Raw genomic sequence first — 13652 nt, forward strand, 5'->3', positions numbered from 1 at the left:
GTCTCTCTGTTTCCCCTTGTTTTTGTTTTTACACACGTTCATAGATATTACTCCTCTAAAACGTCCTATCTCACGATATTATAGAAAGTAAAAAAGATTCCTGGCTCTGCCCCGTTATCCAGATCTCAGCCAAAATAGAATTGAGAACACAGAGGTTCACATTTGGTATTGAATTTTATTTTGTTTGTCTTAACCAGTTTCATTTGTTACTTGTGACTGTATGTGGACATTATGCCCCCTAGTGGTTCTTCTGCAACACAAATGTTGAAATGGAAAATTCTCTGTAATAACACAACTACACAAAAAGCATCTGAGTATTTTTATGTGATATCTGTTTTTTTCTTACAAACAAAAAACTAAGTGTCTGTTGAACACGTGGCATCAATTTGGATTTAGGGGCAGAAACCAAATAATTAAAAAAACATTGACGTCATCAAACCGTTGTGACAAAGACATTTTATTCAGTGTTGCACATCTTCTCCACAATGTTTGTGTGAGGTCACATTCTGGAGAAGTTCACCCCACACACTCTCTCCTGCTTTGAAGAGACAGTCAGATGATCACAGGGTCTTTATTTAACCTCACCACTCAAACCAATAGATGGATCAGAAAGAGATAAGATAGTTCTCAGCCTGTTGGTCCATCAGCCTCTGTGTGATTCACTGAAACGTCTTTAGTGTCACGCATTCTGACACATTCATGGTCCCCAGAGGGTGAATCCCACTTCACTGACCCCCTGACTCAACCTTAAGGGATGAAATCTATCTTTAGATTCAAATCACACAACTACAGACATGTTATGAGCGAGGATGAATCAGACTCAGAAGGAAACAGTCGTTCTCTTAGTCACCCTGTGGGAGGAGGGAGAAGATCAGAGTCCACAGAGCATCTTCAGAGCTCTACTGGTGTCCAACTTCTACAGATCTTCATGGAGGGGCTGAAAGCTGCGTTCCTGACACCGTGTGCTTATCGTGTTGATCAATGAGTTAACTATGTGTGTGTGTGTTCCAGTTTAAGCGTGCACCCCTCATGTGGCAGGTGTCAGAACTGACCAGAGGCCACGCTCGCTGCAGCAGATCCTGTTTCCCTCCAGATGCACGAGGCACATGGAGGTTGACAGACAGCAGCAGGACGTGTCGACTTCCAGGAAAACACATTTTATGCATCTTTTTAATAAACTGAAATGGATACACACTTTTGCTGAGAGACAGTGATTAGAAGCTTTACATGAGCAGAGCTCCACAGAACAGAGGTTAAACTTCAAATCAAGAGTCTGGATCGTGCACTTTTCAACATAATTTATTTACATCATACAATTTATTCTGTACTAATGGAAGATTATGCGCACTGCAGTATATAAATAAAGATGTTTGTACAAACTTGCATAACTAAAGGATAAAAATAAACAACACACACGAAGCAGCCAAACCAAAAAATCATCAGAAACGGTAAATTATTAATAACCTAAGTCCACAGGTCGTTCACAAGTCACCGCGACACACAACCACTCGGCTTCATACGATACTCACACACCAGCCGACGACATCTACTCCCACAAACACACACTTCTTGTGTTTGACACACGGCACACAGCAGGCCAACACTCCCCATGTGGTGAATCTGTCAGCTCACATTAAAAACTGATAAACATTCAATAGTGAAGTAAATTAAAAATGAAAAGATTAGTGGAGCTAAACATTTCCAAAGGCAAAAATTAAAAAATTAAAAGTTTAGACTACTTGTCAGACAACAACACACAGCATACAAATCACTTTTCTGGATAACAACAAAACAAAAAGGAGAAAATAAAACAACGCTGGACAGGTTTGGTTATGTGACTTCAGTGGATGGTTTTTAAAAAGCAAAAATCTGAATGTTTGCCCCCCCCCCTTGAGCAAATCACAGCATTCAGTCCAGTAACGGTGGGAGAAGAAGGATTTCACTGCCACACTACGTCATGATCCTGCAGAAGGGAAGAAGAGAAGCACTAGCCACAGAGTCTCGCTTTATTTTTGTAGTCACAGGCGAGTCGGACAGGACGGGAGTCCGGCAGCACAGAGAGGCGTTTTTCACTTGGATAATATCTTACCAGGACGCAAAGTCCCACCAAGTCAGGAGCGTTTAGCTCTGACCTCAAGTGGAGGCTCCAAGAAAAAGAAGAAACAACCAGCGAGAAAGAGGCAAATGTCCATTTTGCTACTCAAGCCAGCAGAGAGCAAGCGCAGCGGCCGAGCTGGTCCAATCAGCCGGCGGCAGTAACAGTCAACAGGCCAATCAGAAGCCTGGATGTGTCCGGACGCTTCCTGGGCCGAGGTCACGTGATCGCAGCCCGATCACCACGGACCGGACACACATCACCAGAGCTTCTCTAAAGGGAAACAACGGTTTTCTTCAGCAGTCTCGCTCGGTCACTTCTCACAATATCGAAACTCCCACCCACACCGATTCCTCACACACAATATCTGCTTGTTCAATACAACTCTTCAAAACTGTTAGACTCACACACCCCGACAACAACAAAGCTGAAATTACACGTGAACTTCCATGCACGGGGGGGGGATATGTCCTGAATGTGTTACAAGCCAGAAAAGAAAAAAAGAACGGATCCTTCAGGGAGAAGGTTTGGGCTCAAGTCTTTTTTGTTTTTTTAAATCCGATCCACTCCCAGTATTCAAAGTCAAACTGAGAAGCCTCCTCATATTCTCTGGATCTTGTCAGCGACGCACACGGGGTTCTCTTTGCGGATCTTGGCGGCAGCTTCGGCTTTGTAGTCGTACGGGCAGTTGTGCTTGTCGGAGTAACGGTGAATTCCACAAAACAGATTCCCACAGCGGCAATCGAAACCTGAAACGCCACAAGAGTCCAATCAATAACAAGGACACACACACACAAACACACAACTGCCAAACAATCACTAGACCCAGACATACTGAAGCTGGGGTTAGTGGCAATGACAATAAAATCATTTATCGGTGACTCACCTGTGAGGCCGATCTTTTTACGGCACATGAAGCAGCGTTTCTTCTGGGGTTTCTTGGACTCTGGGGTTTCAGACTCGTCACTGCCAGCAGTGGACGGGCTGGAGGATGAGACTGTGGGTTGACTCACCACTGGAGACACACAAGAAACACACAAGACTCAGGGAAATCGGTCTGTTGTGAACAGAGAAGCTTCCTTGTATATGTGAGTAAAAGAGCAGATGAAGCAGTTATAGATTGAAATACTGGAAGACAGAGGTTCTTCAAGTTATACATGAAATAATCTGACGGAAATGTTTGGTTTCGGTCACGTGTGGTAAAACAATATCTGTCCAGGTGCTTTAAATGCAATGATTCCAAGAAGTTGTCCTACTCACATTTACAACTTTGTGTCCAATGGCCAAGTCACAGTCAGCGATATATAAGTAAAAGGGGTCTCAGTATACATTTTTATTGACAGTGAAAACAAAAGCTAAACAGGAGGGTTTTATTTTCCTGTTTGACACAGTTTTCAATTAAATGTCACATTAATGTCTGTCATCAACATTTGGCACCAACCTGGCTCTGCGAGCTCTGTCCTGCTCCCTGAGGCTCCTCTCTCCTCACAGGAGAGACTCATCTCCGTCATCTGCTGGGTCATGGACAGGGCCGACGAAGCCCCACTGTGAAGGATTCACAGAATTAAACCCAAAATATCTATTAAAGAGGAAAATAAATTAATTTAATTACAATAATGATTATGCATCCAGCTCTCCTCTCACCTGAGCGCCTCGGCGGCGACAGCCTCTGCAGCGGCAGCGGCCTTGGCCGCCTCCTCTGCTGCAGCGACCGCGGCGGCTGCAGCATTGTTCAAGGTGGCCTCTAACCTCTGGATGGCCGACGCCTCAGCTGAGCCACTGCTGCTGCCTGAGGGAGGAGATTTCACCGCATGTTACAGTCAGACACGGGGACGGAGGCAGTGCAGCTGCCGACAGAGGTCACGACCCGTCTCCTACGTGGCCATGGAAACTAGAAAACAACCGGACAGACACAGCAGGTCTTACCCATAGAACTCAAAGAACTGAGTCCTCCATTGTTCTGTCTGGACAGGTGTTCCTTGTGGCACACAGAGCACATGCCATTTGTCCTGGGGTTGCCAAAGAAACCACAGCCATTGGCACAGAGGCTAGGAACCGGGCTCTGATTGGTCTCCTGGGCCATAGTGATGTGTGCCGCCTAGTGAGCTGACCTGGAGACACAAACAAACATGCACGCTGCAATGATTAATGTTTGTGTTGACACAACCACAGGAAGTAAATCAGACTTTGACTTTGCAACAAGAGATCCGGCTCAAATATGCATCATCGTCAAAACACCAGTGGTGGTGGGGGGGGGGGGGGGGGGGGACCAGGTGATGATGATCCAGGTGGATGATGGTCCAGGTGGTCATTATTAAGGGATAATTCACCAAAAACTGAAAAATGCATCCATTAACACTTCACCCCCCCCCCCCCATCTGCAGTGGTGAGTAGATGATTAGTGAATTTCCATCATTCATTAATTTTTCGGTGAACTATCCCTTTAAACGGCATTGATAAGGTTACTATACATCATCTGGATCACCAGTACTGTGATAGTGACTAAACACAACACAGGTGTCAACATCCAAGTACTGAGTCAGAAAATATTGATGCTGCAAAGAAATGACGAAAACCACAAACACCTGTTAGTTCACAGCTCACATCAGAATCAATACTTCATAAAAAAGACTCTAAATGATAGTTGAGCATCGGTTGAAATGATTTGATATCATCACTGGGTCCTGAGGCAAGTATCACTCGGTGCCGTCACCACACAGAAGTGTAATTTCACCCGGGACTGTAATATTTCTGCTTGACTACAAATCACAGCCGGACTCCACTCAACACGCTCACGACACACAATATCACTACCTGCTGATGAATAAACAGCTTTAGTGACAACTCATAATCACTGAGCCGTTGACAGATGCATTTTGGATTTTGCGGCTGCTTCACACAACATTAGAGCGCGACCCAGCTATCGGTTAACACTGACCGATATCAACCCTTTATCACACTCACAGGTCGTTGAGCCTCCTTGTGAACAGCTTTCCCCCATTATTTAACTTCTCCTTTCACAATAAGAAGTCGAACCGACCGATTTCAAGATTCAAGGCGATTTATTGTCCCTCCAAAACACAAGGTACATCAAAGGGAACTTAACTAGTAAAGATATTCTTAGTATTATTGGATTTAAGTATTATTAACTCCCTTGATTCAAGGTAACATGGTTGTGTCTGTGTTTTGAAAAATAAAATAATGACCCCTCTGTTTGGGACAAGCTGTATTTAAGACTGAAGTTGTGCAGATATCATGCACAGGGACAGATGTTGTTTATAGTAACTTTTCATTTCATGTATTTGTTTGTTTGACTTGGACCATGCTCATAAAATCAACAGCAAAATGGCAGCAATCAAACCAGGGTCACGTCAACAGGTTAATTTCCATCTGATGTCCCCGGCCTAAACTTAAAATAACACACACAGGTACAATAAGTAACAACACAAGCTGCACTGGCACCAGATTGCAGGTCTTGAGACGCTGTCACATGAGTCGTGGCTCCAGTGGAGCTGCAGAGGCTCCACAGGCTGCAGCTTCACGTGGATGTGTGCGTGGTGGTGGCTCTGTCACAGGGGAGCAATGTGACACTGATCTCACGAGTTACCTCAACACAGCCCGGCAGTAAACACGTCTATTTATAGGAGGCGCTGCAGGGGGTCGGGGGTTGGGATCCTGCACGTGTTTGTTATCCTCGTCATGGCGAAGGCTGAAACGTCCCACGGTGTACGTGGAGCGAGCAGATTGTGTGATAAGTCAACACAACACCTGTAGATCGAGATCGAACTCGCTCCCTGCTGCCATCACGTCGTGTGAACCTGTAGCATGCTAACACCCCCCCGAGGCCACTTAAACAATAACTTCACTTCCGGTTTAGATCTGTAAAGTCCCCCCCGTCTCCTGCATCGCCGCTGCGGTGATAATCTGCAGCTTCCTGGAAAACACTGGGCCACAGCCGTGTCACTCCCACAAATCCACTGAGTCATGCTAGCAGGCTAATGGCGACAGCTAGCGGCGCTTCCTCAAACAAATTAACTCCAACACGAGTCCGGGTAGCGCGGACATTAAAACAAAAGTTATTAAAGTGTTTTCTACCAAACAGACAGACATCTTAACTTTCAATTCAACGGGTGGTTTGGATCAATAGCTCGCATGCTAACGACTGTTAGCCCCCCCACAACAAGCGAGCAGATTCTCGTGATCCCTGCTAATGGTAGCATGCTAACAGGTGTTAGCTTCAGCACAAAAACTGTCGCCTCCTGCTTTGTCTGCTCTTTGTTTCTCCTTCAGTCACGAGCACATCACTCAAGTTGACGTTAACTTACAACAAACCAGCTTCACCACGATTCAATCCGGAGATAAAACGCGTTAATCACAGCGACTACGTGCTAATGGCTGCTGATGCTAAAGTGTTGACTTAGCCACTACTGAACAAACAACACGAGCTTGTTTACAGCTGTCGGTGTTTGAGGATTAAAGTAGTAAAGTGCTGATCGTCTTCTTTATTCATTTCCTAAAGTTGTAATGGATTTAAGTTAGAGCTAACTCAGCTAGCTGTTGTGCTTCTTGATTTACAGCCTCGCAGACGGTCGAGAAAAGTTTTCAGCGACACGTGTTGACTCAATGGATCATTTATTGGATTCATTTCTAGTTCTGTAATAAAATATTAAACTAAAAAGCGACTTAAAGATCGTTCCAGGTTTAACTTCTCACTCCGGAAACTTGTGCTAGCTGCCGATGTCTCCGTAGAGCCAGTGAACTCACCTTCCTGCCGCAGAGAAACGAGCTGTTGTCCTCCTCACTTGGTTCCGAGGAGGGTTCCGTGTGGACCGGGCGGATCGGACTCACTAGGGCCGTCTAGGTGGGTCTGTTTCTGCCTCTTCAGGCCACACGGGCTCCGCTGGATGTTTTCACAAACGTCCTCTGACGAGGAGCTGGAGACTGTTGAGGAAACATCCTCCACATCCGGAGAGACTCTATGCGACCCACTGCGCATGCTCCGGGCCCACACGACATCTGTACGCATGCGCGGAGGAACCAGGAACCAGGAGAACCGAGCCGGACCGCAAGAAGGGCAAACTCCCCACGAGACAGCGGCAGATCGGAGATCGAGGAGGCACTTCGGGACAACAACTACACAAAGTGCCACTGATGTGTTGTGGCAGCTGCCTTGGATGCCACTGTGTAGAAAGTTAGCTGCCTCTGGTGTCACACTGCCCCCCCCCCCCCCCCGTCTGAGGGCAAGATGTATGCAATGAGATGTGTATATATACTGGTTTATGAAAGTTTATAAGTTAGTTTGACAGCTCTCTGACTCAATATGAATCATGAAAAGCTCCACCTGAAACAGATCCATATGCACGACCTTGGACTGTATTCCCAGTATCAGCTACAGTGGGCCTGATACTGTATCTGAGTAAACTGTGATAAATCAAAGGAACAATTTAAAAATGTTTAACCTTTTCCTTAAATTCTGCATAAGATGGTGAATAACTTCATGATAACATTGATGTACAGAGATGTCACTGCTCATGTAGAAGTTTATTGACGACAACTGCACCAAGGTAGATGGAAATACCTCAGAGGATCAGACAAACTCTACATTAATATTTATTCTCTCTAGGCTGAATAAATGTATTCAGTGTTTTTGTTTTACAAGACAGCAAAGAGAGACTCACACATTTCCAATCGCATATAAACCAGTTACAGATTTATTTACTCTCCAAAGTGGACTTTGGGACCAAGTGTTTTACTTATGACTGGATCGCACAGCTATTCTCCACAGTTTACTAACATCCATAAGAACATTTAAAATAGACGTATTGTTATTTCTTCAACTTAAAAATATTTGTTATGCGTTATGAACTTCCATAAACAGTGACTAAACAGTGCATATACTAGACAAATGAGAAACAAAGCTGTAAACAACACACAGATACTTGCCTACTACTTTTAAAGAAGGTATTATTCTCCTGTCTATAGTATTTATATGAATTCAGTGAACCGGCAACGACACCATGGACAGCAATATTGATATATATTTTTTAAATATATATAGAAAATATACTTTTTATCAACATAAACATATATTAAGTTAAATCAGCCCTATGCCTACAAACACACACACACACAAACAAACACATGATATATATCGATAACTATTTAATAAATAAATAAAAAAATATGTTCATAAGAGAACCTAGTAGAAGCAACTTAAGCACGTGTTAAAATGACATTTACAATAAAAAATAAAAAATAAATTAAATATGCCCCCAGAATCATTATTATTATTATCAGTATTATTTTTTTAGTATTAGAGTTTAAAAAAAACAACGAAATCGTCTAAACCGGAAAAGGAAGTTAGAATTTCCCACGAGCAGTCGTTGCCCGAGGAACGCATTTGAAGCAGGTGCGCTGGACCAATCAGAGGCCGGCTGTAATCTGCGCTCAGCCAATCAGCTTCCAGAGAGCGAGGATTTAAACCAGGGCTGTGCATTTCGAAAGGAAACCGCATCCTTCCCCACAACGAGTCTCCATCTTTGAACGAACGAACACACATCTTGAAAATGGCTCTCCGTGTTACCAGAGTAAGTAATTTAAATGTTATTTATAATGTTTCTCCTCTTTGTAACTTCCTCCTGAACTTCGCTGAAACATTCAGAAGAAACGTGGCTGTGAAGTTTTATATATTGAAGTTTAAATCGTCTCGTTTGTCTCGGTGGACTCTGCTCCTCCGGTTCTCCTCAGTGATACAACTTTAACTAAATCCTGTTAACGTGTCAATTCCCTTGTAACTCGTCTCTTCCGGTGTTTCTGTGCAGAATCGTTTGGCCTCCGCCAGGACCGAGCTCCCCGGGAAGACCTGCTCGGTGACCGGGCCCACACTCAAGCCCCGGGCGGCTCTCGGTGAGATCGGGAACGTCGCAGTGAAAGAGGTGCAGAGGAAGGTGAGCACGCGATTTCAAGTTCCATAACATTTTATAACTAATGTCTGTGGGTTCATATAATCCGTCAAATGAAGCAGCTGCAGAGTTTCTAACGTAAAGTCTCGACTTAAATCTGCAGCACAACAATGCTAACGCCCTAAAACCTTATATCTAATGTATCTTCATGTATTTCTAAGTGCTCTTCAAGCTGTTGCATGTGAAGCAGTCATGTTGTGTTTGAGGTCAGCAGCTTCACTCAAGACCTAAAATGGTGGAACAAAAGGAATCTGCCTATGCATAGAGGGCCACCACCTTTAAAAATCACCCACTGTCATTTCAGCTCATAACATGGAGTCAATTCTATTCAAGTTGTTAACAATAGGATATTGGCAATTTTAACACTTGCGAGCATTCCACAGAACCAGCCAGGGTTTTTGTCTCAGTGTAAATGACTGTTAGCTAGAAGCAGTTAATTTCCCTCAAGGCAGAGCGGTGCCTGTAAAACCAACAGAGCTGCACCAAGTTGAACATTTCACTACGTTGAAGAGTAAACAATCCTTTAGTCTGAGCTGGAGTTTAATGTAGTTTGTGTTTTGCTGTGGCAGAGTTGCGGTGCCACATTTCTCCCCTGATTAAAACAATCTCTCCCTCATTTCTAGACTGTGAAGACCGAAGCGGTCAAGAAGACCAGAGTGGTTAAAGTGGAAAAAGCTGCACCAGTGGTTGAAAAAGCAAAAGCACCAAAAAATGTTGTTCCCGTTAAGCCAGAGGTTCTGGAAGTGCCAGAGGTGCAGGTGAGTGCCCAGAGCCTCTTTACCATTAAGACCCAAACGACTGCTGGGTGGGGTGTGATGTTTGATCCCCTGTTACCACCGTGCAGGTTCTCCCTGAACCAGCGTCCCCCTGTCCCATGGAGACATCTGGCTGTGAGCCTGGTGACCTCATCCAGGCGTTCTCAGACGTCATGCTGGAGACGGCCGTCAGGGACGTGGACGCAGACGACTACGAGAACCCGATGCTCTGCAGCGAATACGTCAAAGACATCTACAAGTACCTGCGCATCCTGGAGGTAAGAAACGTCCAGATCAAACTCCATGTGACTCTGCAGCTCTGCTTTGGTTCTAACCCAGAGTCTTGTCTCCTCAGGTGGAGCAGGACGTCAGGCACCATTACCTGGAGGGCCATGAGGTCACCGGTAACATGCGAGCCATTCTCATTGACTGGCTGGTGCAGGTCAGCCTGAAGTTCCGTCTGCTGCAGGAAACCATGTACATGACCGTGGGAATCATTGATCGCTTTCTTCAGGTGAGGAGGGAACCTTCACACTGCTTCCCTCTGCACAGCAGGAAATGTTGGTCTGTTTTTACTAAACGTGTAAACCCATCTCCTGCAGGACCACCCAGTCCCCAAGAAGCAGCTGCAGCTGGTCGGTGTGACCTCCATGTTCCTCGCTTCCAAGTACGAGGAGATGTACCCCCCAGAGATCTCCGACTTCGCCTACGTGACCGACCGGGCCTACACCACGCTCCAGATCCGAGACATGGAGATGACCATCCTGCGGCAGCTCAAGTTCCAGCTCGGCCGCCCTCTTCCCCTGCAGTTCCTCAGGAGGGCCTCAAAGATTTATGAGGTATCTGCAGCTCGGTCCAAAATAAACTAAATCAACAACACATTAGTGGATTTTTCTGTAACCACTGACTTGTCTGTCGTCCCTCAGGTGACCGCCGAGCAGCACACGCTGGCTAAATACCTCCTGGAGCTCACCATGGTCGACTATGAGATGGCTCACTTCCCGCCTTCCCTGTTGGCCAGTGCTGCTTTCGCTCTCACCCTCCAGATCCTGGATGCTGGCGAATGGGTGAGCGTCTACTTCCATGCTCAGCTAGATCTCTAAGCTAGGGTAGAAATAAAGGAATTTGAAACAGCACCAAATTCAACTTAAACAATAACTAATCAAAGTAAAACTACAGAATCCCTTCAGTGTTTAATGCATTAAACACATTTTGGTGTAACTGAATATTGCTAAACAACAATGGGAATGTTTCTTGGGGAATGTTTCTTGGTGACAAACAGTGAACCAGGCTGTAGCTCAATGTTTTGAAACTTTAATATTTTGGGTCCACAAAACATTTGAAGTGTGTTGAGCTCCCTGTACTTTAGACTCTTTACTTTTTGATGTTGAACCTTCCCTGACTCTCGCCCATGTTGTGTCTCCTCAGGATGTGACGCTGCAGCACTACATGGACTACACAGCAGAGAGTTTGATTCCTGTCATGGCGCACATTGCCAAGAATGTTATGAAGGTGAACGACGGGCAGACCAAGCACATGGTTAGTGGCTCCTCCAGCCGGACGTGTCCTCGGCTCATGGACTGAAAAGTTAAACTTTGACTCTTGCTTCTACATTTCTGACCCTCGCTCTGTTTCCCTTCAGGCCATCAAGAGCAAGTACTCCACTTCGAAGCAGATGAGGATCGCCAACATCCCACAGCTGAAGTCTTCTGTCGTGAAAGAGTTCGCCAAGCGGCTCCCACAGTGAGGCGGCTGCTTCTGGCACCTTCTGCCGACTTGTACATTTGTAACTTAAGCATTTTTTTAGCGTGTCTGAAGGATCAGCACGCAGAGGACCCTGTTGGCGGTTTGCCTGTTTTAACAATCGGATTTCACGTGATCTCCGGCCGACTCTTACAAAGCACGCCACATGTTTTTTTTTTTTGGATTCATGATTTACGCCCCGTGAGCCTCAGTCAACCAGTGACCGCTGTAATGCTACAATTCACTAGTTTCACCATGTCTGTTCAAGACGTGACTCATTAATGCACTACTCTGTTTGCTGAAAGCTTTAATGTGGCATGAGTCAATCCTGACACATCTGCACTCAGACTGTCACTTAGCTCCACCTCCAGCAGTCTTATTCCAACATGTCACTTCCTGTTTGATCTGAAACGTGTGGCGTGCTGTCAGAGGTCGGCCGTGGAAGGATCCCGGGGCAGTCGTGGCCCAGTCCTAATCTTTTTTTAATGTTATGTTCTTAATGTGTGACAGTATGTAATATGTACAGCAATACTTTTTAAATGATTTTACTAAATGTGTTTTTCTTAAAAGCATCTATTAAATGGCTCTGACCAGACTCTTGCTGCCTTGTCATGTGTATGGTTCACCACTAGGAGGTGGTGCACCACCAGAGTAGCTGGGCCTTGATGGTCAATGTGTAAACTTTAGCTTCAGATGTTTAGGTTGAACTGGGACAACCATTAGGTGAAACTCATGACTTAACTGAGTTAACAAGTGGCTTCTGTCCTGTTGTGCATTCAATTTTGATTTGACTGAGTTACTTTTTAGTAACTCAGCAAAATAGCCTTTATTCCTTGTTAATCAAAATTTGTTATCGCCTCTAACAGGGTTAGAGTTTTGGACTTTAAAGTCTTCAATACGATAAACTACTAGGTCTTAAATGTGCTTCAGTAGCGCATATCTTGTTTTTTTTTTTAAGAATTTGTAGCCTCTTCCTGCAGCGTGATGTTGAAACCACCAGCAATACTCATTTGGCAATCTTTAGTGTCAAGTCTCCATGGCAAATTAATTCTCGAGTATTTCACCTTAAGTAATTGGACTCATCCTCAATCTCCTATTTACCACTTAAAATTGTTTTAAATGGAACTTAATAAAACCTGCAGATGGTTACAAATGCTGTCCACCAGAGGGCACTGACAACTTGACTCATTGAAATTCACCAGTGATCTTATATCCTTTACATTGGACTTATTGTATCCCGCAATGCATGATGGTCTGCCTTGCTCTGCTGGCCATTTAAACAGTATTCAACAATCTTTATGCAGAAGTCTAAAAAACTTTGCAATTTATTCAGGGGTTGTCTGCAGAATCTATTCTGGAATAGATTCTAATTGCAAGTGTCTAAAGGTCTTCGTGTATATTGTCTCCTACATGCTGCCTACCTGTCTGTCTGCACATGTAGGTAGGAACAAGTCCCTTCTGTGTATGGTTGACCATTGCCACATGAGGACAATGGGTTTTACTAAAAACACTTGAGCAGGTTCGGTTCTATTCAGGAGCACAATAACAGATTGTCCGAGCTGGAGAAGCCAAATGGAATTCAGCCTCGTTCCTCCGGCCTGCGAGCGAGATCACGTTACGCCGAGTTTAAGGGTTCTCGTTCTTTTGATTTCCTTTCAGCTCAATTTAGATTCCATCTACGTCGACTACATCCGGAGACTATGTGGGATAATGCGTCGCCCCCCCCCCCCCCCCTTGAGTCATGGTCTTTAATACTTGTCAGGACACATGGAGATCTCATGTAAGCTGCCGGCTCCTCGCAGCTTCAATTACATCACATCAAGCCACAAGTATTTAAAGCTAATGGACAAAGCAGAGTGGGAGCTATTATCACTTTAACCCCTTCACAGCTGAGACCCCGGGGGGAGGGGGGCAGACCCCTCTATCCCATCCTCACCACCCCCAGGGGGGACGACCCAGAGAGCTCTGCTGTACACGACCACCTGCCATCTGCATGACGTGAGTCTGTGTCCATCAGCGGGTCGTGAGGTCGGGACCACTCTGTTCAGACGAGACCACCAATCATCTGCAGCTGAAGGGGAGAGAAACAACATGCTG

At 45.1% G+C, this 13652-nt stretch overlaps 2 protein-coding genes across 2 annotated transcripts; one reads left to right on the plus strand and one right to left on the minus strand.

The window, feature by feature from the left end:
- Window positions 1-1283: 1283 nt before the first annotated feature.
- On the minus strand, window positions 1284-7083 carry LOC133974945 (AN1-type zinc finger protein 5-like). The gene is made up of 6 exons (XM_062412770.1): window positions 6860-7083; window positions 4022-4206; window positions 3740-3884; window positions 3537-3640; window positions 2982-3110; window positions 1284-2844 (listed from the first exon to the last, which is right to left on the minus strand). The coding sequence occupies exons 2-6, from the start codon at window positions 4176-4178 to the stop codon at window positions 2696-2698; spliced, it is 684 nt and encodes a 227-aa protein (XP_062268754.1). The 5' UTR covers window positions 4179-4206; window positions 6860-7083; the 3' UTR covers window positions 1284-2695.
- A 1493-nt stretch (window positions 7084-8576) lies between these two features.
- ccnb1 (cyclin B1) lies at window positions 8577-12150 on the plus strand. The gene is made up of 9 exons (XM_062413617.1): window positions 8577-8682; window positions 8917-9042; window positions 9681-9815; window positions 9902-10090; window positions 10168-10326; window positions 10415-10651; window positions 10739-10879; window positions 11241-11351; window positions 11455-12150. The coding sequence occupies exons 1-9, from the start codon at window positions 8662-8664 to the stop codon at window positions 11557-11559; spliced, it is 1224 nt and encodes a 407-aa protein (XP_062269601.1). The 5' UTR covers window positions 8577-8661; the 3' UTR covers window positions 11560-12150.
- The last annotated feature ends 1502 nt before the right edge of the window (window positions 12151-13652 follow it).

Source organism: Platichthys flesus, chromosome 19, assembly GCF_949316205.1.
Source record: "Platichthys flesus chromosome 19, fPlaFle2.1, whole genome shotgun sequence".
NCBI classification, from domain to species: Eukaryota; Metazoa; Chordata; class Actinopteri; order Pleuronectiformes; family Pleuronectidae; genus Platichthys; species Platichthys flesus.

What these genes read in the sequence shown, in the direction of transcription:
- LOC133974945 (XM_062412770.1), bottom strand. Translation starts at nt 4,178, where the DNA reads ATGGCCCAGGAGACCAATCAGAGCCCGGTTCCTAGCCTCTGTGCCAAT. An exon ending in CAGTTCTTTGAGTTCTATGG is followed by an intron (nt 3,885 to 4,021) that starts GTAAGACCTGCT and finishes CTCCTCCCTCAG; the next exon opens with GCAGCAGCAGTGGCTCAGCT. An exon ending in TAAAAAGATCGGCCTCACAG is followed by an intron (nt 2,845 to 2,981) that starts GTGAGTCACCGA and finishes GTGGCGTTTCAG; the next exon opens with GTTTCGATTGCCGCTGTGGG.
- ccnb1 (XM_062413617.1), top strand. Translation starts at nt 8,662, where the DNA reads ATGGCTCTCCGTGTTACCAGA. An exon ending in TGAAAGAGGTGCAGAGGAAG is followed by an intron (nt 9,043 to 9,680) that starts GTGAGCACGCGA and finishes CCTCATTTCTAG; the next exon opens with ACTGTGAAGACCGAAGCGGT. An exon ending in AGTACCTGCGCATCCTGGAG is followed by an intron (nt 10,091 to 10,167) that starts GTAAGAAACGTC and finishes TTGTCTCCTCAG; the next exon opens with GTGGAGCAGGACGTCAGGCA.